We start from the raw sequence: 23346 nt of genomic DNA on the forward strand, positions 1-23346 counted from the left end.
TTTATTCACAACCACAGAAGATAGTGGAGTGAATTGTCCATTACAGGAAACAAACTGTGGCTAGATGGTGGATATGATTTCTGCAATCATCTGCAGAGCATAAACACTGAGGAGGGAGATGAAAAGTTTAAGATTGACCAAGAAGATCTTGTTAAGATTAATGGGATGAACATGAGCAGGGGAAGATTTAGGCTGAAGTATTTCCTAACAATGGCACTCAGTTAAACTATGAAATGATCTGTAAAGGGAAGAGGTAGAAAACCTATTGCTTTAGGTATTGAAAAGTAGACCAAAAACTGGAGTGTGTGGAAGAGGAGTAATGTTGCACTGACTGGGAGGAAGTACTAGGTCTTTTCCAGTTCTAATTTTTTTGATTGTGTGATAATTGCTAGTGTAAATCTGGTCTCTATGTACATGCACATAGTTCTAATCTTAGAAAATCAGGTTATAATCCTGGATTGGATTTTGGTTAATACGTGATGTAACACAAGGTGACAATAGACATAAAACATGAATCAAATCAAAACCACAACAGAAGCAAAACCCAAACACAATAAAAATGCTACCTGGTTGCATTTTTTGGATCAGTTCCTAAGTGAACCACATATCCTCCTCCCCTATAGATGGCAAGTTTGCCCCACACTGGATGCCCTCTAAGTTTGGACTGGCTCTGATATTGCCATGCAGAACTCAACTCAGAGGAGTTATCGAAGGCTGAGATATTCCAGTGTTCCCCATAGTCTGACGTGTCTTCTGCTTGGGGAGAATACGAAGCATGGCATTCTTGGACCGAGCCTTGCAATTTGGGAGCTATCGGGCAGGTGTTCCCCTTCACTCTCACTTGACGAATTCGGGCACTGCCTACCAACTTGGAGTTGCCATCTGTAATGAAGCCTAAAAGAGGTATGTAAAAGAGTCAATGTTGATATTATGTCAAGCTCAATAATCAATATAGTCTCAACTCCCATTTATTCCTCACTGAAATATTTTTTGTCTTGTTTATTATTAGATTCTGTTTCTTAAATTCACATTGGCTTTGTTTTATTTAATTCTCAAGAAAACAAAGGATTAATTGTCCTGGTTTGAGTCAGGCATATTGTAATAATAAGAGCTAATTCTTACATAGAACTTTTCATCCATAGATGTCAAAGTATTTCACATGCAGTCAGTATCATTATCCCCATTATACAACTGAGGGTCAGAGAGGGGAAGCAACTTGTCTAAAGTCACCCCATAGGTAAGCACCGGGAATAGAACCTAGAGCTCACAAATCTTGGTCTATTGTATCAGAGTTACCCTACACACAACTCTGCCAATGCACTTCAATAGCACAGAGACACTTCTGAGCACCAAAAATGGGCTAAATTTATGTTTTGGGATTTGCCCTGATGGGGTTCTCATCTGCTCCCTAATACTTGTATTCATTGGTGGCCTAAGCCATAAGCACAGATCTGGAGGGAAAGCTGGTAGTATCACTAACTCCTGCTGCCATCTAGATGTTTGGCCTTGTTTTAAATGACAGAAGATCATGGAACAACCACCAGGCATATTTTAGTACAACACTAGATGCAGATTATGTAGAGTTACACCAGAGATGAATTTGGCCTATTGTGGTTTTTAATGCACTGTCTGAGTTGTATCCATTCAGCTATGCAGATATTGATCAGCTAATAGGTAATATACCGGATGACACTAATGTGTGTAAATCATCAGTTCACCAGACTTGCACCCTAATGTCCCTCCCCAGAAGCCAAAGGCACATGAACAAGTTGGGGGCATGCACAAAAGTCAGAGTTTTGAATGCCAAGTCAAACAATGTGAAATCCAGTCAGAACTCTGCACCTTGATATGAGCCATATAACTTGTTGACTAAGGTAGTTTTTGCCCATGTGAAGAAGTCCTGATAAGAGTAGATATCCCGAAACCCATCCGTAAAGCTGCTTTCAATGTGCTTGTTCAGGTAGTAGGAATTGGGATCTCTTTGTCCATAGGCAACCAACAGTAACATCCATAAAAATCCCAAGTAGGCTGGAAAGAACAGCAAACATTCTTTTAGGTTAGAACTGAGATTGTTTGGTTGTCTACAGAGCAACATGACAATTATTGCTATTATCACTTAGTATTAGGCTAAGAAGATGTCTGGCAAAATGTTTCTCTCTGGACTACATCAGATCAGTGCTGAATTTACATGGGTTGGCATAGACTGGTGTCTCTTTCCCCCATCACATCAGTCAGAATCTGAGTAGGGTTCAAGAAAAGAACAGGCAAATGGGTAGGACACCAGCAGTAACTCAGGCTATAAGAAGGACCTGAGGCTCAAAGATATTCTCAGTGAAGTCAAGGCAATTTTTTTTCTTTGCCTTCAGAGGGAGCAAGAATGAAGCCTAGGATATTAACTATGGGTAATTCTTGCTCACAGGAAGGAGCAAACCCACCTTCTCCCAGCGACTAATCTTCATCCTCTCCCTCTGCCTTTTCCACAAACTCTCACACTCCTCTGGCCTGTTCTCTTAGAATACAAGCAAGCCGTGTTTGCCCCTTCCTCAGAAAACCCACCTTTAGCCCCACTGGCACCTCCAGCTATTACCACATTATTGTTTTCACCCTCTGAATTCACTATTTACAATCCATATATTCAATAGGTATGTCTGTGTAAAGCTCTCCCTTCCCCACCCAAGGAGTCCAGCAGGATAATATTAGCACTGATTTGCAAACACATGAAAGAACTTTGTCACTAAAACAAGATGATCATTTGTGGGCAGATTGCAGACCCAGGATTTCTCTGATTAAGGCAAAGGCTTTCTGCTCCTTGATATGATTGTTCTTCATTCTCTGAATGTCTGTGGCAGGGGGTGGCTGATAGATGTTGCTTCTGCTATCCCTTCGAGCTCCAAATAAAGGGTTTGAGTTGCCTATGTAAAAGAACAATAAAAGTCAACATGTCAGCAGCTCCTCCAAGCCCTGCTTTTTATTTCTAGGGCACCCCAACCATTTCAGGGAAACATTTCTAGTTATAAAGGGTTTCTCATCGGGGGTGGGGGAGAGGAGAGCAGCCCTGGGCTGGGGCAACAGACTAGTTCAAAGGACAATGGAAGTGAAGGGCTGAGGAAAGGATCAGTGCTGGGGGGAAAACTACCAGATCCACATGCTGCTACTTCTGCAGGTAACGTGACCAGTCTGAAAGCTGCTGACTTTCCCTCTCCACTCCCACTGTGCCCCTTATGTAGATGGCTGTGGGGGTAGCTTATAAACATAGGGCTGCAGGCTCAGGCCACAACTCAAAAGTCCAGGCTTCTCTTCTCTGCTTCCCTGGCTCTCAGCCCGGCCTTGGGTGGCTCCAAAGGACGCCCTACCCCAACAGATCCAATGCCCAGCAGCATGAAGCCTTCTGGTGAGTGGGGGAGAGAGAAAAGTCAGCAAAAAACATGCAGAAGAGCAAAAAAGAGAAAAAAATATTTTTACCAGTGACAAATAGGAACAAAGGGAAGGAGGAGATAGAACAGCCAGAAAGGAAATGGCTCTGTCTGCCAGCCCACAGAGGTAGTGGGTAGGCAGCATGTCCCCAGTCTTTGTGCCCTGTGCAGTTAATACAGTGGGGCAGGGATTAGCAGCAGGACCAGAGGCTTCAAAGATAGCTGGGAAGGTTGGGGCCTTGGTCCCAGCCCCTTTCAGCACAGGCCAGCAGATTCTGCCATTGCAATTCCTGCGTACACTCCCGCAGTGCCTCTGTAAACTGCCAAGAGTGCGGTGTCCCCCCACTCCCATCTCACACAGCAGTGAATGATAAAGCCACATGGGACAGACTCTCATGGATGTAAATTGTCACAGTCCCATCAGAGTTCACTGAGCTAAGAGAATTTCCACCCACTGAGGATCTGCCCCCCCACTCTGGCCCACAGCGTATGTACATATGGTACCTACATGCACGGTATATCTATACATGTATAACTAAGTCTAGCAGCAAAGGCTGAACATCCAGAAAATGGAAAATAATGGAGACTTACCGACTAGCTAGGACAAGGAACCGAGGGTTTTAGCTCAAACAGGCTACAAATATCAAGAACCATAAATGATTTAACACCCGCCTGGGTTGTGAGAAGGGGAAAAAGAAGATTCAGATGAAGAGAGAGATAAAAATAGATCCCAACACAATGGGGAATGACCTGCGCACAGCTTGCAGGGCTGATCACAGGCAGCAGGATTTACACTTCAGAAAGATACAGGGAAGCCTGGCAGATGTCCAGTCCAGTGCTGGAAACTGACATACCCTTTGTAAGAGGGTTGGTGCAATTGCTACTGCAAAAGGCAATTTCCCTGGTGAAAACTGCTTACTCTATCCACTGAACCCCCCTTCTCCACTTGGTGAATAAATTAAAGCAGGCCTAGATCTTGCTGGCCTCTTAAGATCAGGCTGAAAGAAAACAGCAAATCAAACACAAAGCCCCTCTCTCTGGGGAATAGCACCACTTCCTTGATTCTACCAGTTTGGCAGGTCCATGACTCCTTGCTGGGATGTCTTGCTTGTGATATATTGGGGAGGGAGTGTGATGGGGTATCTAAACCCTGCTCAGTGATGGAAGGGGTTACAGAGTTGCCTTGGGGAAGGCTGGCCTTGCCCCTCAGCCCTGTCAATCATGTCAAGGGTGGAATAGCAGCAGAGAGTCCTGTGGCACCTTATAGACTAACAGACGTATTGGAGCATGAGCTTTTGTGGGCCGACGAAGTGAGTATTCACCCGTGAAAGCTCATGATCCAATACATCTGAAAGGTGGAATAAGATCTTAAAAATGGGAAATTCCCAGCAGCAGCAGAGCAGCTCTAGGAGAGAGTCCAGGGTGGTTCTACAGCTCACAGAGGAGACTCCTGGAAGCTTTTGGGGGGATCTGCCCTTGGGAAGGTCATTTACCAGCCTCCCTCTCTGCCCCGGCCTTGTGCTTACAAGGAGACAGCAACTCTGATGTACTGGCTGGGTAAGATAGGTCTGGCAGGCCAAGTAGGCAGCTGGTGCCTATATCCTTGTCCCCTTTTGAGATTAGAGAATCTGAGAGTAGCCAAAGGGACTAGGGGAGTAACAGCCAAGAGCCCCGTCCTCATCAACATAAAGAGACTATGTAACCCAGTTTGTGTCGCTGGGCCTCCTACTTAGGCAGATGGAGGTGCCCTAAAGACTCGTCAGAGCCTGTCCAGTAAAAGGTGCCTGTCAGAAGCCTGAGAACTGTGGTAGCGAGTTGTAGTATTAAGGCAGTACTCTGCATACTGGACAATGGACCTCCCATTGACTACAATACATTTAAATAAAGGGTATTAAGGCCACATAAGCCACCAGTTGTATTATGGAAACTGTAGCACATCAGTTCCATCTTGGGTAGAACAGCAGCTAAGAAGTTAAATCAATAGTAAACTAAGGAGTTGTGTATAATGGCAAGGAAGACCATGGAGGGAACTTCTCTAAGAGAGAAGCTGGGTTTTATTGATATTTTTTCGGGCCAGAGTTTACAAAATCTAGTGAAAAGTGTAGCATATCACACTGTGCCGAATTTATCCATTTTCATTAAGTTGTGGAGTTGTTGTAAAGGTTGTTGCAAAACAATCCATGATATAAAACACTGGGAAGTTAGCCTAGCACTAATGTAAATTGCATTGTGTTTGGAACTGGAAAGCTGTGTGCATTCCCTGTGCATTCTTTTTTCCATATGCAATTTTGTTTTTTATACTTTGGATGAGAGCCGGATCATTTAAATTGGTTTCTTCATATTTGCATCCCTCTGAAATCCTACTCCATTATTTTAGTTTCTACGTTTTCAGCTAGTCTGCTAAATATTATTCCCTTCTTCTGAATTCTGTTCCTTGGATATTGAAACTGTAACACAGTTGCTGAAGTTTGCGGCATGCAGATGAGAGTGTGGGAGGCAACAGCAATCAGCCATAGCAGCAGGACCCATTCACGGTTCTTGGACTACTACTACTAAGAATGAGAACATGGTTCATTCCCACTTCTGACAGGGGACAGAGCAAGTGATGGTGGGAACAAGGGTCTGACATCAGACTCCTGAAATCAGACGAGTCGCAGATAATAGTATTATACCAATCCAGATACAAGGGCAATCTCACAACAGTGCTAGGTCAAAGGGGTGTGTGCTGAGATATAGAAGAAAGACACATGGGGATGGACAGTTCTTTTAGATCCAAGGATTTTCCTTTTCTGGTTTTGTGGCCTCCCTGTTACATGCTATGTAGCGTTTCTTCCTAAGTAAACATATGATCAGGTTTTATGCTCTCCTTTTCATTGTGCCTGCAGCAGATTTTCTGTACTCCTATAGATCTTTATGCTCTAAAGATGCAAAAGGGCCCTAAAGCTGCCCTAATGGGGCACCTGAGAATTCCTCAAGCATGGGGAAATCGCAAACTAACAGATCCAATGTAGCTGCCTCCCTTCACCCCCACCCACAATCTAGAGGGCATGTTGGAGACATGGTCAGGGGAAGTTATGTAGCTAAATCCCCTGGGCACTCCAGTGATCCCTGGCCTGTGTTGTTATTAGCTGGTGTAAATTAAAGCAGCAGGCCTAGGGATCAGGAGCAGACAAAGGTTACAGATGGTTGGTCACCTTTGTCTACCCTGACCGTATGCATGAATAAAGCACTTCAAAGTCTCAGATGAGTATTTCACATTCATTAATTAGTCCTCAGGTGTTTTACATCTGACACACAATTACCTGGTGCAGACAGAGACTCATCAACATCAGTGTTTTCCTCATCTTCATGCTCCACTTTCTTCAGAACCAAAGCAAAGAAAGCAGCAAATCCCAACACCTGGAAAACATTAGCTACTCATTCAGAGTCTGCACATTCTGCATGAGGAGAGGTCTAGACCTTGCCGTAAATGCTCGTCTCTGATCCATGCACTGGAGATTGGGGAGGAGAATCTTGCCTTTTAATTTGCTCTATAAACACAGGCTAATTCCATGAACAAGAAATCAGAATGAGAATGGACCCCAAGATGCTGTGTGAATCTCACTAATTGTGATTGGTTTTGCCCTCTGGCCATACCTTTCCCACTGGGAACTTTCATCAGCTTGGGAGCTATCAAAATAAGACAAAATGAGGTGAAATGAAGCAAACAGGAATAAGAATCCTGCCAAGAGAAATCAACACGCCATTATAACTCAACTGTAATGAAACTCTTAACTTACAGGAAGGATCTCTTGCTTAAGAGCTCTGTACTGCAGTCCTTTTGAATGTAAAACTCAAGTTCACTTCAATGAGAGTGATGTGCCTGAGGGGGCTGCAGGATCAGCCTTTCCCTAGCCAATGTATTGTATTGATAGTGACCTTACTTTTAAGGGCTGTGTGATGAAGAGACTTTCAAAGAAGGAGATGGCCATGGAAATCAGCCACTTGATGGAGTTATCTTTGCCATAATGTAGCCCGTAAAGCATGGTGAAGAATCCGGACACACCACTGGTGGCAGCTATGAGGAACCAGCCAATGAAAACAAACCACCAGGGCAAGCCTTTGAAAGAGGAACCTTTCTTGCCATCCCCAGAGAAACTTGGAGTAGGGGAGCACCTGGAGAGAGTCAACCATCATGAGAGAGTCATCTTACTGGTGAGACAGAAGCAAACCAAAACAGCAAACTCTGGACTTAACAGAGCTAAGAAACATCTTATGTGAAAGTCAGATTTTAAATACTATTAACTATTTTCCAATTATTTTGACAGATACAATGATACAAATAGTATCTGGGTAGTGGAGAATACAGGCTCACAAATAACAGGTATACAGATACAAACAGGTATACAGATATAAGATCAACGCACATTTTATGGGCTTTATTTCTAAAACCCCAGAATAATAGGATTTCTAATGTAGATGCTGACAGACCCATCACTATACTGTGGCTGTTGGATGCCCCTATAGAGCCCATGAAGAGCAGCATCACTATATTGTTGAATACTTCCTACTTAAAAATCAGATTTTTCTGACCCATTTCTGTCTTTGTTGTTTAACAGGTTCCCACACATCCATTCTTTTACAGACTCTTGAGCACTTCGGAGCTCAGAGCTTGTCCTCAGCTCTTTACTATAATGTTTTACTACATTAGAACATTTAGTTTTGGAGGCATAAATGTATAAACAAGAGTGATGAGTTGCCCCAGTATGCAGTATTCATTCCATTGAAATTCCCTTGCTGCTCCTCCAAGAATAATTATATAATTATCAAGGAGTCATCAGCTGGTAATGACTTTCAATCACCACCAGTTTGGGCTGGATTTGAACCAGTGACCCGCCTCTATGTATACCAATGATGTGGGTGATTGTTACCTCTCACTGATAGATCCTGAAGAGCAGAGGTGTCTTTCCAGGAGGCCTTTCATGTGCTGGACCTGCCTAACAGCTTGGATGTAACTCTGAGCCTTCTGGAATTTGTGAGGTCCCAGTAATTCCAACTCCATCTCTACGTGCTGGAGTTGCATGTACAAGTAGCGGTTGTAGTCATTGTGTTTCAGCCTTTCACCCATTCCTTTCTCTGGAGTTGGGCTTCTTGTTTTTTCTCCAGGGAAATGGGGAAGAGGGGAAAAAGGGAAATAAATTAGGCTGCTCGTGGAATAAAGCGTGAATAAGAGTGGCAGAATCAGGGTTTAGGATTCAGGGCAGGGAATTACTCTGAAGGTGACATACCCATCTATGGTGACTGCTAATACTAATAATATAGCTTTCATAACTTATACAACAAGCATAGCAGTAGCATTCTCCTCACACATGGCAAACAACATTTTATGACAATGACCTCAGAACTTCAACAGATGAGTCCAACAAGACCAAACATCCTTGTTCATAGGCTACCATAGCAGTCTGTAACTGCATAAATCTATTAAAAAAGCCAATGGCAAGATGGGATTGCAATCAATGGGGCAATTTACAGACTAAGGTAACATTTAACATGAGCCCAGGTGGCAGAATCAATCCCTGAGTTGGAACTGGAGAGGACAATAGCACAGGGAGAGGAAGGATGAGGGAGAGGACAACATGGTTATGGAAACACTGAGACATGAGGATCTTTATGCTACGTGGACACTGACTCGTCGTAAACACTGAAAAGCCTGCATTGGTTTTAAAAGCAGGAGAGTAGAGAGCCACCATTCACTCTACAGCAAAGGAAACATGGTGTTTTCACTGAACTGTCCTAAACTCAAAATGAAGTAAGAGTGGCGTTCATATCTAGTGATTGCGGTGGGTTCACTTACAGGCATTTCAGTAAGGCTTTTCTTAACTTACCTTGTATATCTACAGACCCTAGTGTGATGATAATAGGATCATCCTTCTTTTTACTCTCATCATAAAACTCTTGCCCAGCTCTGTTCTGCTGGCAGATGATGTCCTCAACCAAAGCCAACAGTGTGTTGATGTCAGTAGATTTTCCAAGGTCTGTTTCTGAGGATGGTAGCGGAGTCTTCAGGGTCTTAAACAGTGAATTGGCAATTCTCCTAATATCCTGGAAGATGCAGCAACAGCATGGCAGTCACCTAGTGGCTCTGGTTACTTACTCTAATGTAGTTTGAAACCAAGATAAGCTTCACTGGTGCACCACATCTACAATGGGTTTTGCACTGATTCTGAAGCTACAGTGCTGTCCCAGCGTGGATAAGGTCTTCAACTCTCACAGATTTAGACAGTCTCATGGGACAGTCCTGATCTGACAGGTTTAAGTCCAACAATGTAAGCTTTCAGGATGTGAAAATACATACAATTCACCTGGGCTGGGAAGTCTTTTCTATTCTATATAGATTTTAATACCATATTCATCATGATAGGACTAGAGCACCTTCCAGTTGTGCATTAAGCAACATGACTACATGTATGTCTTGTTTTGTTAGTTGTATCATGAGGACAATGTTATCCATTTCCTTGATGTTAGACTGTGACCACACAACACAATGATATTAGTCCCTCAGTACATACCTGTAAGGCTCAATATCTGCTTAGGGAGGTACATGAAATCAGTGAGAGTCCCCTACATGGAGAATTTGACCCGGATGATGGTAACCTAGCTAAGTACCCCTCATTCTTTAACTCCATCCCCCAGAATCAAGAGGGCCTCTAACAGAGGGACACCCCTTGGTGAATGTTTGGCTTATTACTTAAGGAATTATGAAGCACATCTGGACAAAATAGTACTTTCTTGCCACACACAATAAACAGTGAGTTCATACTGATGCGTACACCCACCAGGAGGGAGCCGTGCAATGTATTTTGTACACCCTTGGGACAGATCAGTACTCTCAGCTATTTCCTTGTAAGAGGTTGTGCGCAGAGGGACTTGCCTTTATCACAGCCTCAGGGGTGAGTGTGATGCTCTGGATTGCCTGAGGGGGAGGGGGCAGGTTTGGAGACACTCGGCCACTCTTCCCTAGTTTCTTCTCCTGCTCCTTGGTCACCTTGGGTCGGATGTTCCTGAAGATCTGCACGATGAGCAGGTTGATGGGGAACATGAGGAGGGAGCTCTCAAAGCCGATCATCACCTCCTGCCATGTGAACTCGATCTTACCTGCCATCAGGCAGAGAGGAAGGGTAAAAATAGTCCCAGAGCAAAGTGAAAATGTCAGACTTAGAGCCCCTCGCCTGTGGAAAAACCTTGTTGCTGAGTGATCCCCACGGAAACTGCTTCCTGGCTCCTTGTTTCCCCTTCCCCCTTGCTTAGCCCGAGCAGTCACTCACAGTTACCTAAGTCCATTTTCTGCTCAGCTGGGTCCTTCGGCACCCCCCAGAACATGATGCTGGTCAGCATGGTGCAGAGCAGCAGGGAGAAGCAGCATGATACTCTCTGGGCTCGTGTGAAGGTGCTTCGTGGGGAGCGGTTGAAAATTGAATACCAGATGTGCCCATCCTGGAAACCCTTGGAAGTCTTCATGAAAAACAGGTTACTGGGAAGAAGGAGGGGGAAGCAGGGAAGTGCTTGAAGTCTTTAAACCACAAATTGAGGACTTCAATAGCTCAGAGGTCAGGGGGTTGTTACAGGAGAGGGTGGGTGAGATTCTGTGGCCTGCGCTCTGCAGGAGGTCAGACTAGAAGCTCACAATGGTCCCTTCTGACCTTAAAGTCTATGAGTCTAAGAGGGGGAAATAGAGCTCAGTTTGGGGCCCCGTGCTGACTGACATCTCTAAGTGCTCCTACAATACAGATGTTAAATAATAATGAGATGATACTCAACAGGATTCTCATTGTTTGGGTTGTGTGAGATGGTCGTGTTAGCACTGGATATAGCCGGGTCCCCCAAAATGCATCCACGAGACCAATGCCTTTTGCAGAGGCCTAAAATGTAGTTCCTGTTCCTGTAATTGTAGGGTGAGGACCAAACACATCAAAAGCAATTTCTATTAATCTGTCAGGGAAAATACATAGTAAAGCGGATTTGGTGCTAGGGTTTGTATTGGGTACTTTGAATTGTCTTTCTCCCCTCTCCTCAGAGCAGTAATACCAAAGTTTAACAGTCAGATGCAGCTTAGCAGTCCTCTGGCTCTGGTCTAAAGTCAGTTGAGGTCAAGGCTGAGACCCTCATTGAAGTTAATGAGGGTTAGGCCCTCTTTGCATCCCTTCTTTTTTCAAATGGATTGCTGTGAATAACCAACAGGAATGCAAGGCTGAAGTTACCTGAACTGCTTCATGTCCTGCTCAGTAGCAACTGGGAACACTTTGTCTAGAACACACTCTCCAACATCAATGGCCAGCCAAGAGTTACAGAGGAAATACCATTTTTGATCCTGAGCCAGGTCATGGACCAGCACACGATTCACATACCTGTGCCATAAAAATAAAGAACTAACTCATATGTGGAAGATGCTATGGAATTCAGGTCACTGTAAGTGCAACTCGTGGAGAGTATGGGTGTCAGACTGTGACCCTTAGCCTATCTGTGACTTAGCTGCTTCATCTGGAAAATGGAGATAACACATTCCAACTTCCTAGGGTGGGGATGTGGATAACTACATGAATGTTTTACAAGTGCAACAGAAGGGAAAAGTGGTATCAGAAAGGATATTCTTCTGTCTCCTCATAGCCTCTCCCCTTGCTTACCAGGATGGGCTGTCTCCTGAATTATCATGCCACAGTCGGATACGCTGCAGTTCCCCAAGAGGAAACAGGGTACAGAGCAAGAAAATATCCACTCCTCCACGCTCAAAGACTGGTGTGTCAGGGTCAGTCAGGTGGTGCGGTTCACTCTCTCCTTCGAGGCCGTAAAGGGTGAGAGTCACCTGAAAGACGTACCGGATGAGTGAATTGATAATTGACAGCCTGGCACTATTTGTTTGCATTCATGACTTGAACACGGGTACTTTGTATTGGGTCCCAATACTGAACTCCTTACTGAGTCTCTGTTCTGGCAAATTCCCACTGAAGCCAAGCTGCCCTGCACAGAGACTCAGTGAAAACTGAGTCAGGAGCTCAGGCATTGGCCAACAGTTGGCAGGGTGTCATGACAGGCTTGCCAGATCCTATGAACTGAGTGTAATGGAAGCTGCTGCAGCTGCTGAGTAACATAAAAGCAACTGCTCTTTCGTTGTTGTGCATGTAGGGAGAGCTTCATTCATTCGGCCTGTTTTGCAGCAGAGTGAATGAGGCTGCAGATGTAATCATGCCCAGTGAATCCTCTGGACTTTCCCATTCCTCATCACACTGTGGGTAGCAGAGCCAGGCACAGCATACTGCTGCTGTTACCTCTGCTGCCCAGATCCAGAGGTCCCCTTCCCAGACACCTCATTACTTGCTCTTTCCCTTGGAGGAGCCAAAGCTCTCTTTGGTAGCCTGCTGCCTCCCTTAGATGTTAGGTTTACATATGACAAGGTCAGTTTCCTGATGTGACAAATATTTCTGAAGCTGGAGCTGTATATGCTAATGGTCTATTAAACATTCAGAAGATACCAACACATCTGTAATTCCATCAGTACCTTGGAGGTTGTGGCTGCCCCTCGACGGTGCCCTGTAAAAACTGTCACAAGATAACGATACTGAGCAAAGGGGTCATTATCCTTCAACACTGTGATCTTCACCTGGAGAGAGAGAGACAATACCATCGGGAGAATCCTATGGATGGTAAAATAGTAACAGTGCCAGGAGCATGGGTTTCTCTGGGCTCCTGGATGGGAAAAGTGGCATGGTGCCATCTTGTGGACACTGCATTTACCTAGCAGGAAGTATGGAGGCAAGGGGAAGTAGGTAGGGCTGGTAGAAAATTTTCTGTCAAAATTGTTTTTTTGATTAAAAACTAGGTTTATGACAATTTTTTTTGCAAAAAAAAGTCTACTTTCCATGGAAAATGCTTATTTTTGTTGTTGAAAAGATGAATGTTTGAAAGCTGAGATATATTGGCCAAACCCCCAAATTTTTCAGTATTTAAATATCTGCAGTAAGCCAAAATTTTCCATGAAATATTAAGACAAAAACTGTTTTTGTGTCCCATTCAATTTTTTGGCTATGTCTAGAAGTAGGCTAGAGAAAGACAGAGATCACAGCATTTGGGAACACCCTGAGTGATAAACTCAGTCTTGTGTTATATTCTTGATGTAAAAGTTTAATGAAAACAAACCACTAAAACCTTAGACTCCCTCCTTCTTCATGTATACTGCCGGGAACACACTGAAGATGACAAAAACATTACACAGAAATTACACAATTCAATGCAAGATCTTTAATCACTCTTGGATCATCCATTCCCTTTATGGAGAATTAGTGGCATCAGCTCCAAAGGGGACTGACCACTCACTGTGTCCTAAGTGGCTACATTAATGTGATCACAGCAGAGCAGGCCAGACAGATGGGAAATACTTCCTATCACACTATCTGTTAGCACAATGCTTACTTTGGCATCATCCTGAATGTCTTTCCTTCTAGCCCAAATAGCCACCAGCACATACACAAGAAAGATACAGCCCACAGTTGTCACTACCACGGGGTTGTCCACAAATGTGCCAAAAAGCTCCGCTGTTTTGCTGACATCAATGGTGTTGGGCGTGACAAAGAAGGTGCTCCCAAAGAAGGTCAGGTGGTTGCAGAGACACTGGGTGCTGCTGGGGGTTGTTTTTGGACCTACCTGAAAGCCAAAGAACGATCATGTTCACAACTTTCTCAACCTTCAGCTTCAAAGTACAGCTTACTTACCTAGCAAGCTAAAGAAACCGGAAAGCTCGGTGTGAAGAATTGTTATATGTGAGCAGATCCTATAAAATCCAGTAGAGGACAGTGACTCTAAGACCTAAGCAGAAGTTGGTATTATAGTACTAAACATAATCCATTCAAAATGCTTCAACCACTTCTCCTCTTAGAAGCATGTCCTAGAGAAAACTTATCTAAGTTCCACTTTATATTGGACTAACCTGAGCTTTATGACCTTCTCCCATCCCAAACTGGTCTTGTTTCATGGTGTTATCAAGAATTCAAAGAAACATGTTCATTTGTTTTACCAAATGTTATTGTTACCTAGGCTGGCTTTGAAATGTATTGAGGAAAGATCCATGGCAACATTCTTCTGCTTGTCTCTACTTACATGGCACCCATAGCTATTCCAGTTGCCCCGAAGCTCATCCCAGAACACACACTGGGATACAAAGGAAGAGACAGCTATGGTTAGATTACTGTTGGCTGTAGAATCCATTTCCATGTCTTGTTCCATCGTGAGATAGTAAGTCCCTTCTCCAAAAATGAGTTCTTCTGGGCTAAGAACCCATGTGTTTGACTTATCTTGAACAGAAATATTTTAGTTGAAGGCTATGTAAGAATGAATTTGTTTCAGCAATACACAGATATATTGTATACATTACAATAAATAAAATAAAATAGAATAACAGAAAAGTTATCAGAACAACTATCAGTATAGGTTTTTATTCTGGTTAATTTAATAAGGTTAATTATTCAAAGCACCCGTTCTTTGCTTCTGTTTGCATAGTGTTTACTAGAGATGACCTGAACCAGGACACAGATTGGAACTTTCAAACTTTGAGGAGGTTCATTGCCATTTACACATCCAAACTTCTGAGCTTGAGCTCATCTCTACAATTTATGTTTGTTCTCATCTGTAAAAAATTTGGATGACAGCACTATATATGAGAATTAAGGCCCAGATCCACAAAGGTGTTTAGGATCCTAATTTCCATTTGAATCAGTGAAAGTTAGGAGCTTAAGTACTTTTGTGGAACTGGGCCTAAGAGCTCATATTGAGTGTGATCAGCTTCTATTGGAAAGTGTAAGTTAAGGGTACTCATGTAGTTTGTAGATGAGCCTAAAGTGCTCAGAATCAAATGCCCCTGGTAAATGATCTTACCTCCAGTGTTTTTCTTAAGGGGCAGATGAGATTTCATATCATAGTTAGTCTCATTTGGGTGGCAGCCATATCCCAAGTACAGTATTAGTGGAATATCCTGTTCAGTTTCCAGGTGGATCACTAGAGATGTATTTTCTGAGGTGACATTGACTTGGAGAGCACTAAAATTGCCCAGATTCAACAGGCTCCTGTTTTCCTGAGGTGCTGAAAATCTTGGCAGCATTATCTATATTTGAACATACAGACATTCATTCCTAAAAACGTATGACAGTGCCTGGATCCTATTACATAGTAACACGATGCAGCTACATGCTAAGATCAAAGCACATTTTATGGGATTTATTTCTAAAAACCCTCTAATTTCTTCTTTCAAAACATACTAGAGGGAAAGTATTCCCAAGCAAATCCATCCTGGTGGACAGCTACCATAAATAAGATTTCCTATTGTATGCCTGCTCAAATGCAATTTGCTTGATACTTAGAACAAGCTTCTGAAAAGTCCATATCAATTCTATGTTGGTTCATCTCAAAGCTCTATGGTGATTGGATACATGGGTTAAGGAGGAATGTGGGCAGGCTTGAAGTACATTTGCAAGTGTTCCATATGTGAGTTTTTAGGAAATGAATGGCATGCTACTCATCAAAATGATTCCAGACTATGTTTTCCAGATGAGTAACAATATAGATACCTGCTAAATCTAAGGAGTTGAGATTATGGTCATCCTGAAACACAATTGATATGTAGATTCATTGTTGAATGATTTAGGCATTAGTTTAATGATTTTACACATGGGCTAGGAGGCCTAGGAGATAGTAATATGAGCATGCAATATTGAGATGAGAGAATCAGAGAAATGTAGGGCTGGAAGGGGCCTTAAGAGGTCATGAAGTTCATTGCCCTACCCTGAGGCAGGATTATGATGATTTTATTATTTAGACATCACAGTGTGTTTCAGGCTGACCATAGCCAGCAGCCATCTTCCTTAGCCAGTAGGATTCTCATGTTTCTTCTTGTTCATCCACATGATAAAGGAGAAGGAAAGGCTGAATCACTTGTAGAAGCAAGATGCACTTTCGGGCCCCACACATAGACCTTGTGAAAGAGGTGCTTATTGTGTTCATCCTGCAAACCATATGTAGTCCTTCCTAGCATGTGCATGCACCATGCTCTCTCTTTGTGTGTTGAGAATAAATACAACATTACCATTTCTCTACTGAGCTTGCTACTTGGAGAGGAGATGATGATGATAACACAACTGACATTTATAGAGCACCTGCCACCCAAGGATCTAATCAGACTCCAGTTCACACTGAGAGAGAGGATTAGATTTACCTCAATGTTTTCAGTGAGTTCATTAACTGGTATGACCAATCCATCAACACTGGTAAGACTTAGGCCTCCCACGGTTCCACTGATCTCAAAACTGGTGTCACTTAAGGAAAAGGGATTCACTGCAAAACTCACCATCTACAGCGAGACATGAATGACAAGCAGCGTTTGAGTTGTACAAGATACTTTATTACAGTCACAATTTTTAGTTTTCCATGTAGATTAGAGATGAAGTCAGAACCAAACCCAAGAGTCAAACAACCCTGGACTTCAGGGAAGTTTGGCTCCAGATCCAAGTTTGAAGCTGGCCTCGTCTCAATAATGGACCAATCCCAGACCTTACATTGTGGGAAAGTTTGGAATGTGATCTGCATATAAATACTGAAGCTCAGACCCATCTCTAATGTATCTCTAGCATGCAGCAATTACTTTCCATTCATATGTAATTCTTTTCATGGGTCATTTAGATCAGGGGCTCTCAACCTTTCCAGACTATTGTACTCTTTTCAGGAGTCTGATTTGTCTTGTGTACCCCCAAGTGTCACCTCACTTAAAAACTACTTGCTTACAAAATCAGACATAAAAATCCAACAGTGTGACAGCACACTATTATTGAAAAATTGCTTACTTTCTCATTTTTACCATATAATGATAAAATAAGTAAATTTGAATATAAATGTTGTACTTACATTTCAGTGTATAGTATATAGAGCTGTATAAACGTCATTTTCTGTATGAAATTTTAGTTTGTACTGACTTCACTAGTGCTTTTTATGTAGTCTGTTGTAAAACTAGCCAAATATCTAGATGAGTTGATGTACTCTCTAGAAGACCTCTGCGTTCCCCCAGGGGTATGTGTACTCTGGTTGAGAACCACTGATTTAGATATCTGGGGCCAAATTCAGTCACACCAGTGTTAATCCAGAGTTATTCTATCAAAGTCAAATTGTTGTGCCTCTCCTGAAATTACTGGAGTTGACAGCATTCATAAATCTATTGCCTGAGGTGCATATCAGAGTATGTTAGAGTTATGAGTACAGATGCAGGGGAAAAAAGACGGGACATCCAAAGCCCGTGAAGACAATGGGAGTGTTTCCACTGATGTTAGTAAGTTTGGGATCATAACTTAACAGAGCTGAAATAGAGAGGGGGAATTGGAAGGAGACACTTAGACTACAACGGTGTATAGGATTTTGCCAGGACAACTGTTTTGAATCAGCCCGGGAGACCCTGAGAAAGAGGAATATAAAAATATCATAATAAGACAAAAATGTACTAGGGAATAGAGTGTGTCCTAGATCAGACAATGGAAGACACCCAACTGGCAGGAAATCTGGGGCCCTGTTGTTTCCTACAAGATCTGAGTAGCTCCAACTGACTCATATGTTGTTTGGGGAAAATAATGTTTCAGGCTTGCTGGTTAAATAATGGTAGAGACACTGTGATCAGCTGACTCCTCGTGACAGTGAATGCAACCAAACGGTGAATGGAGTTAGAGTTATCAATTGAGTCCATTGCTGTGGGCAGCTGAGAGAGCAGTGAATCAGGCAAGGACTGTGATGGGAGATGCCTTTCCAGTAAGCTCCCAGTTCCCTTCAACTACCTGCACCAAATCCCATGCAGTCAGAAAAGGAAAAGGCTCCTCTGGCCTGATAAATTCCACATGAATTTGCTGACATAATTGGAAGGCCAAGAACCAGGATACCACATGTGCCAGTGCGATCATTATGAAAGGAGAAAAGGCTCCAAACTCATTAGAGCAAGAGAATTAATGAGTTTATCGAATACGTCAAGTCAGATAACAGTCACTTACCCTTATATCCACAGTCTCATCACTGTCTCCTGAGACACTGAGAGAGGAGGCAGAGGGGAGAATAAAGCTGGCTGAGCTGGAATCAGAGATGTTAATGGATGTGCCATCCATGCTGTCTGTTTGTAACCTGTCCAGAATTGCGGTCAGACACAAGCAGAGAAAATAAGAACAGATGGAGACAAAGACAGAAGTATTAATAGCACAGTGCAGGGTTGCTAAGTGTAGTTGATGTTACATCCAAAAAGGCTTCCTGGCTGAGTGAGTGTAACTGGGCTGGAGAACCATTTCTAACTCCTCTGGCAAATACTTCAGAACCAGTCTCTGCTCTCTGTAATGCTCTGCATGCCACTGGTAATGAATAATTAAAGGACATGATTTTTAAAAAATTTGCATCTGCACTTGCGCACTTAATTTGGCTTGCAGTTATACTCATATTGTGAATTGGGAGGGGCAAGTGCATCTAAATGTCCATTTACATGAACAAATACTTGATTTCTATGCACTATTGTTGCATCTGCACAAATTAGATGAGCAATTGCATGTCAAGTGTGATCTGCATAGTTGAAAATCATGCTCTAAGTAAACTGATTTGGGGATGATTTTATGACCTGAGAACTCACATTTTCTTCTGCCCAAACCTGTCACAATTTTTTACTTATAGCAGCATCAGCAAACATTGAAAAAGAAAGAAAAATTAGCCTTTCACAGCAAGTGTTTTCCATGTATCTACAAATTTAAGAGGATGATGCTTGACCTATGTAATCCCAGAGAATCGTTCTCTTGCTACAGATCATATATGAGAATTTTCAGCCTAGTCTTACTGAAATTAGTTGGAGTTAAAATTGTTTTTACAATGGATCACCAGTTACAACATCACAGCACCTATGGATTTGTTACCATCTGTATAACATTTGGGTGGGTGACTCCATTTAATGAGAAAATGATAGATATTTTCCTTGAGAATGACTGGAGATTGTAAGGCATGTAGAACGACAGGCCATAACTGAAATGTGCTGACTGTTACCTGTTTATGTACATTGCGACAGAGGGAGCGACCAATACCACTGGTTCATCATCTGGCAGTTTCCCAATCAGGAGTGTGCTTTGCAGGTTTTCAACTGTGTCCAACAGCTGGTGTGAGACCAAACTCTGGAAAGGACAAGGAGCCTCCTGATATGCACTTCTTATTTGAAAAGAGCAGGGAACACATTCTTTGCATTAATTTCCATTTGTGATTTGTCTGAATTTATAACCATGCTTCCCTAGTTCTAATTTTCAGTGTTTCTTTTTAAGGCAGAAGACTGGGTGATAATCTTGGTAACCTCAATTAAAGTTATTATAAGCAATAAAATGACTGTAAGAAATAATTAACAAGCCTTAGTGTCTGCTGAGAAATTGGAAAAGTACTATTTGTGAATGAAAGAATGAAGTGTCAGGTGCTCCGATACCAAAGTGATGGAATAGTGCAAAATGATAGATAGGTGATTTAAAGGTCAGTCTATTATGAAAGCATGAAAAGGGTATCTTGGTGTAGACCATATCCATAATTCTCATGAGAGCAATGCATACAGTGAATAAATTAAATATTATAATAGTAATTATAATCTTATAATGCACTACTTTGTCCAAAGATCTCAAAGCACCACAAACTTTATGGCTGTGATTCAGAAGTTACTTATGCCAAAATATGTGAATAGTCTCTTTTGTACATGACTTCAAAGGGAGTATTCTGTGCTTAATGCGCATGCTTATATACCTTGTTGAATCAGGGCCCGATTGCTTACCCTTCGTACCACCCTGGGCCGGGGGAGTATTATGATCCCTAATTTACAAATGGAAAAACTGCAGCATAGAGAGTTTAACTGAAATTGTCTGGAGATCACACAGTAGACCAGTGTCAGACCTGGGATTAGAATGTAGATCTTTTGATTGCTAAGCCTGTGCTCTAGCCACTAGCCAACTCTGGCCCCTTAAGTTGGTCATCAGATCACTTTGTCTCTCTTCTGTCAAAATTAGTATCTTCAGCATCCCATTAACATATTCGTGTTCTATACTGAATACCCTGCGCTGTCCCTGTTCTAAGGTATTCATATCCTCACCTCTCGAATTAGATTAATATCATACCCTACTCACAGTGATGGAATTAAAATGCTTACAAAGGTATTTGTAATAATTCACATAGAAGTATGAAAAACCCATACCACATAAATCTGAACAGAAAATCAGATGGAAGCTTTTCAGAAGGTTCAAGTAAGGTAACTGATTTCAGTTTACTCCCTTGATGAAGACAGTGGAGTTAAAGTCTCAGACGCGCTGAGCACATGTAACTTCCTCAGGATATGGTTCAGTAGGGAGGGATAGAATCAGAAATGGAAGAATCCTATTACAGTAGATGATCTAATTTATCCACTAGGGGAAATATTACTCCTTACAGTATATTCTGTAATATATTACTCTAGCCAGTCTGTTTTCAAATATCTCAAGTAAAGTTTTAAGAGGCTGCTATCTCTTCCCTTAGGAGACTATTCTATAATCTAACAAAATCTCCCCATTCTATTTACCTTGATGTTCAGCCTAACCCCTTCGCACCTGTAGCTCCCCAGTGCGCTCTAAGCAACGCCACTTTCAAACATGCACAAGTCAGAAGGGCTTTTTTATCTTCCATACCAGGCAGACACACATGCACTGTATATTAGAAACTGAACCACATGAAAACAACCTGTCCAACCTCTGATGATGAAGCATCCTCTGTCCCATTTTGTATGGAAGCTGTGAGCACATTGCTCACTGCGTTGAACAGGTAGCCGGCTGCGTCCTTTCGCTTCTGATAATCCTCACTGTCCTCTGTGCTTACAGTGAGTAAGAACTCACTGACATCTTTGAGAGAGTTACTGGCTTCCACCTGAACAGGCGATAAGGGGAAATAGTTATGTGTGTGTGTGGTGTTAAAATGAGCCACTCTTCTCGCTATATAACATGAATAGTCTGATGGGGCTATTTGCAGAGAAAGGTATTTTTACAGTTGTTATGTTTTTGTATTACCATCGTGCCTGGTCATGGACGAGGACCCACTGTGATAGATGCTGTACAAATAGGTGTTCCCTGCCCCACACAGTTTACACCCTAAGTAACTGCTCAGTGAGAGAGAGAATATCACAGCCTGGCCCTTCAGGCCCAATCCTAAAAGATGCTGAGCAACACCTGGAAGCGCTCAACTTCCATTGTGCCCAACGGAAGTGTAGGGTGCTCAGCACCCTTCAGGATCAGGACCTGATGCTATGAGCTGGCAGAACAATCCAGGCAACTGTAACAGTTTGACATGTTTTATAGGCAGTTGCCTAACTTGAGAACATCGGTACAACCTTACCCCCATTGGTAACAAGACTCCCATTGACTTCAACAGTGTAAGACTGAGCCCCTGGCTAGTTACAAGTGCTCAGGTCTGAGGGTGGCGGGAGCCAGAAAGACAGATGGACTATTCCATGGTGTATTGTATGTGTAACGGGGTGTACCTGGGCTTTTGGGGCCCCCTGCTGGAGGCCCTGCAGTCCTACCACACACTGCTCCAAGAAGGAGCAACAAAGGTGTTTCTTTTAGGCCTGCCTAGAAAGGCTGAATAGAAGGAGCCAATCAAAGCCCACCAGGCTCAGATAAAAGGAGCTGCAGAGGTTAAGCAGGTTAGTTCCTGGCTGGAACTGGAGAATCAAGAAAGGATGCCCCTTCCTGGTCACAGGAGCACACGCGAGAACCACAAGATGGGTTCTGGTGGTACTTGCATTCAGCAAGGAGGAAGAGGAGTTGAGACATCCAGGCCTGATGTCAGGGTGAAGAGAAAGGGGCTACAGGGGAAAAGGCCCAGGGAGTAGCAGCAGCAAACTGAGGGAAGCCATACAGGGCTGCTCTGACTAAGACCCCTGGGCTAGCAAGCCCAGGTCCCCTCCACTGGCCCTCTAGCAAAGTGGCTTAAGAACCAAGAAGGAGACAAGGCTCTGTTGGGAAGCCCAAGTGCAAGGCAGGATTTAAAAGGGCCCTGAGAAAGGGCTGAAGACACTGGTGAGGGCAGACAGTGTGCTGAACTCTTTGCTACCATTAGGGGTCCATTCACTGTTGGACTGTGTGACTTGGCTGGAGGGCTGAGCCACTAAAGACCCCCCTAGTGAGGTGAACAACCTATGGGGGTGCCCAGAGTGGGGGAGAAATAGGATTGCAGCATCCCACGCAGCTGACAGGAGGCATCCACGAGAGATGAGTGTCCCTGTCACAGTATCCAAGCAATGCTACTATATTGTTAAATGTATGTAATTAATGTATTTCAATTTTTTTCTCCATGGTCTGTGCTTCATGTGAAGATAGAAGGGTGTTGTGCATTTCCCCTTTATGCCTAAGTATAGACACTGATTATTTTGTGATCATGAAACCAAGGTAATAATTACACTGGCAGGAGCCAGGCCCAGAGTGGTCAACGGGCTTTGCAAATTTTACTACACAGTGCAGCCACTGCCTATCCCTGAGATCTGCGACCCCAACAGCTTCAATCTTAACCTTCTGCTCATGAATCTGACTGAGCTACATTTTTGTCTTGACTACGGTTACTAGCCATTGCTGAAATACTCCAGCATCATTTCCTGGCTGCATGTGAAACCATCTCAGAAATCAGGAGAAACTGTTTTTTTTTATTGCTAGTGTGCTGGGAAGACCCAGCCTGCAAAAGAATTATTCTGTCCATTCCCCATTGACTTGCTTCCATAACAGCGCAGCGCAAGAAACACTGGGATGAGCCATGAAACAAACAGCACCATCTACTGATTATATAATGTTGTTCAAGTAACGTTCAGGGCCTCCTAGCAATTATGGTAAAGCTGAACAGCTATGCCCAGGTACTGCTGCTG

General features: G+C 43.0%; 1 protein-coding gene across 1 annotated transcript in view; it reads right to left on the minus strand.

Annotated features, from left to right (window-relative positions):
- Positions 1-23346, minus strand: part of LOC116819130 (polycystin-1-like protein 2) — a 64928-nt gene that overhangs the window by 9423 nt on the left and 32159 nt on the right. The window contains exons 18-36 of the mRNA XM_032770611.2: positions 21177-21359; positions 19482-19606; positions 18458-18584; positions 16648-16782; positions 15315-15540; positions 14541-14734; positions 13857-14087; positions 12946-13047; positions 12074-12252; positions 11651-11797; positions 10724-10923; positions 10324-10547; positions 9278-9494; positions 8324-8552; positions 7337-7568; positions 6716-6812; positions 2772-2912; positions 1843-2028; positions 567-894 (exon numbers count right to left, since the gene is read on the minus strand). Of these exons, the coding sequence (XP_032626502.2) occupies positions 567-894; positions 1843-2028; positions 2772-2912; positions 6716-6812; positions 7337-7568; positions 8324-8552; positions 9278-9494; positions 10324-10547; positions 10724-10923; positions 11651-11797; positions 12074-12252; positions 12946-13047; positions 13857-14087; positions 14541-14734; positions 15315-15540; positions 16648-16782; positions 18458-18584; positions 19482-19606; positions 21177-21359 (3503 nt within the window). The remainder of the gene's footprint in view (positions 1-566; positions 895-1842; positions 2029-2771; positions 2913-6715; positions 6813-7336; positions 7569-8323; positions 8553-9277; positions 9495-10323; positions 10548-10723; positions 10924-11650; positions 11798-12073; positions 12253-12945; positions 13048-13856; positions 14088-14540; positions 14735-15314; positions 15541-16647; positions 16783-18457; positions 18585-19481; positions 19607-21176; positions 21360-23346) is intronic.

This window comes from Chelonoidis abingdonii, chromosome 19 (assembly GCF_003597395.2).
Source record: "Chelonoidis abingdonii isolate Lonesome George chromosome 19, CheloAbing_2.0, whole genome shotgun sequence".
NCBI lineage: Eukaryota > Metazoa > Chordata > Testudines > Testudinidae > Chelonoidis > Chelonoidis abingdonii.